Consider the following 1474-nt stretch of genomic DNA (forward strand, 5'->3'; position numbering starts at 1 on the left):
TTTTTTGTTTTTTTTTTTTGTTTTCACATTTATTGTTTTAAAGGCCGAAGCGTCAACCGAAGCCCTCCTCCGACGAGGGGTTTTGGGACTGCAGCGTATGCACATACAAGAACACGGCAGAAGCTTTTAAGTGCATGATGTGTGATGTCAGGAAGGGGACATCAACAAGGTAAGGCGATGAATATATACATTACCTTTTGGTCTCTTTTTGCTTTAGCGGGGCCTAAAGGGGGGGGGGGTCCTTAGGGACTCAGGGGTTGCCCTCCCTGGCAGAATGAGGAGCTGTTTAATCTCGCCACCCTTTAAGCAATTAGTGTATCTGTGGCATGAGACAATGGAATAGGATAATTGTGTGTTTTTAGCTTTAGATTAACCCTTCCCACTGTTAGCATCCCATATGCACTCAGGCAGTCAGCAAACAGCTTTTTCTTGTAGTTTTCTGGTGATAATTCTGTATGGTTTTGTGCAAAAGATATTCCGGTCACTTTATTCGTGTGTTCAACCAACTCAACCCCTCTAAATCCTCTTTTCTCATTTCCTCCGAACAGTTGCATTTCAGTCTCCACGTTCTTTGCCCGGGTGTTGACACTGACCTCTGTTAAAATGAGGGAGAGGGACGGCTTGCTCTTTAAGCACAAACATCCATCTTGTTGCCCCGGAGATATTTGTAACAGACGGGGGTTGGAAGGGGCGGGAAGGGGGGGGGGGCACTAGATGCCTGTAATACACACACACACACAGGTACTCAAGCATACAAAAACACAGCATGTAGGTGCACACACTCGATGCCCTCTGTGCTGCGGCTGATATTTGTCCTGACATCAGTGATTCGAGGCAGGAAATGACTGTTATTCCTGAGTGGCAGTCATTATCAGGATGAAAACACAACAAAGGGTGAAGCAGAGGAAGTGTAGCTCCGGCTATGAGGAACAGTGGATGTTGTTCTACCTCTTTTTAATGTATCACCAATTACCCTCTCCTGCATTATCACAACTTCCCCAGTGATTTAACTACAGCAGCAACAATAACAACACATCGGTGCAGTTGTCAGCTTTGATGCTTTTTCAGAATTGCGGTGCATGCACTTATATGCCTGTGTGTGTGTGTGTGTGTGTGTGTGTGTGTGTGTGCGCGTACTTGTGTGTGGGAGGGCTAGTTGTGAAAAGAGGTTGTCAGAGCAGCTGCCAGACAGACAACCATAGCTCATTACTATGCAACAGCTTAATCAGCCTGCTGTCATCAGAGACACACACACACACGCACGTACAGATGCACTCAACATGCAAATTTTACACATGACTGCATACATATTCGTACACAAACACACGTTGTTAATACACACTCAAGTGCTCAGTTACCGCTCACACAAGCAGAGATTGAGCAGCAGACATGCTGTTGTTGGGTTCAGCTTATTGCAGTTGAGCGTTGATTGTTGAGGACACTCCAGGGACTCTGTGTGTCTGTGTCTGTCTGT

At 45.9% G+C, this 1474-nt stretch overlaps 1 protein-coding gene across 1 annotated transcript in view; it reads left to right on the forward strand.

Moving 5' to 3' along the window:
- yaf2 (YY1 associated factor 2) overlaps positions 1-1474 on the forward strand; it is a 14851-nt gene that overhangs the window by 443 nt on the left and 12934 nt on the right. Inside the window, exon 2 of the mRNA XM_035676537.1 lies at positions 44-169. Within this exon, the coding sequence (XP_035532430.1) occupies positions 44-169 (126 nt within the window). The remainder of the gene's footprint in view (positions 1-43; positions 170-1474) is intronic.

This window comes from Morone saxatilis, unplaced genomic scaffold (genome assembly GCF_004916995.1).
Source record: "Morone saxatilis isolate NCDOM2014 unplaced genomic scaffold, NCSU_SB_2.0 Contig10, whole genome shotgun sequence".
NCBI lineage: Eukaryota > Metazoa > Chordata > Actinopteri > Moronidae > Morone > Morone saxatilis.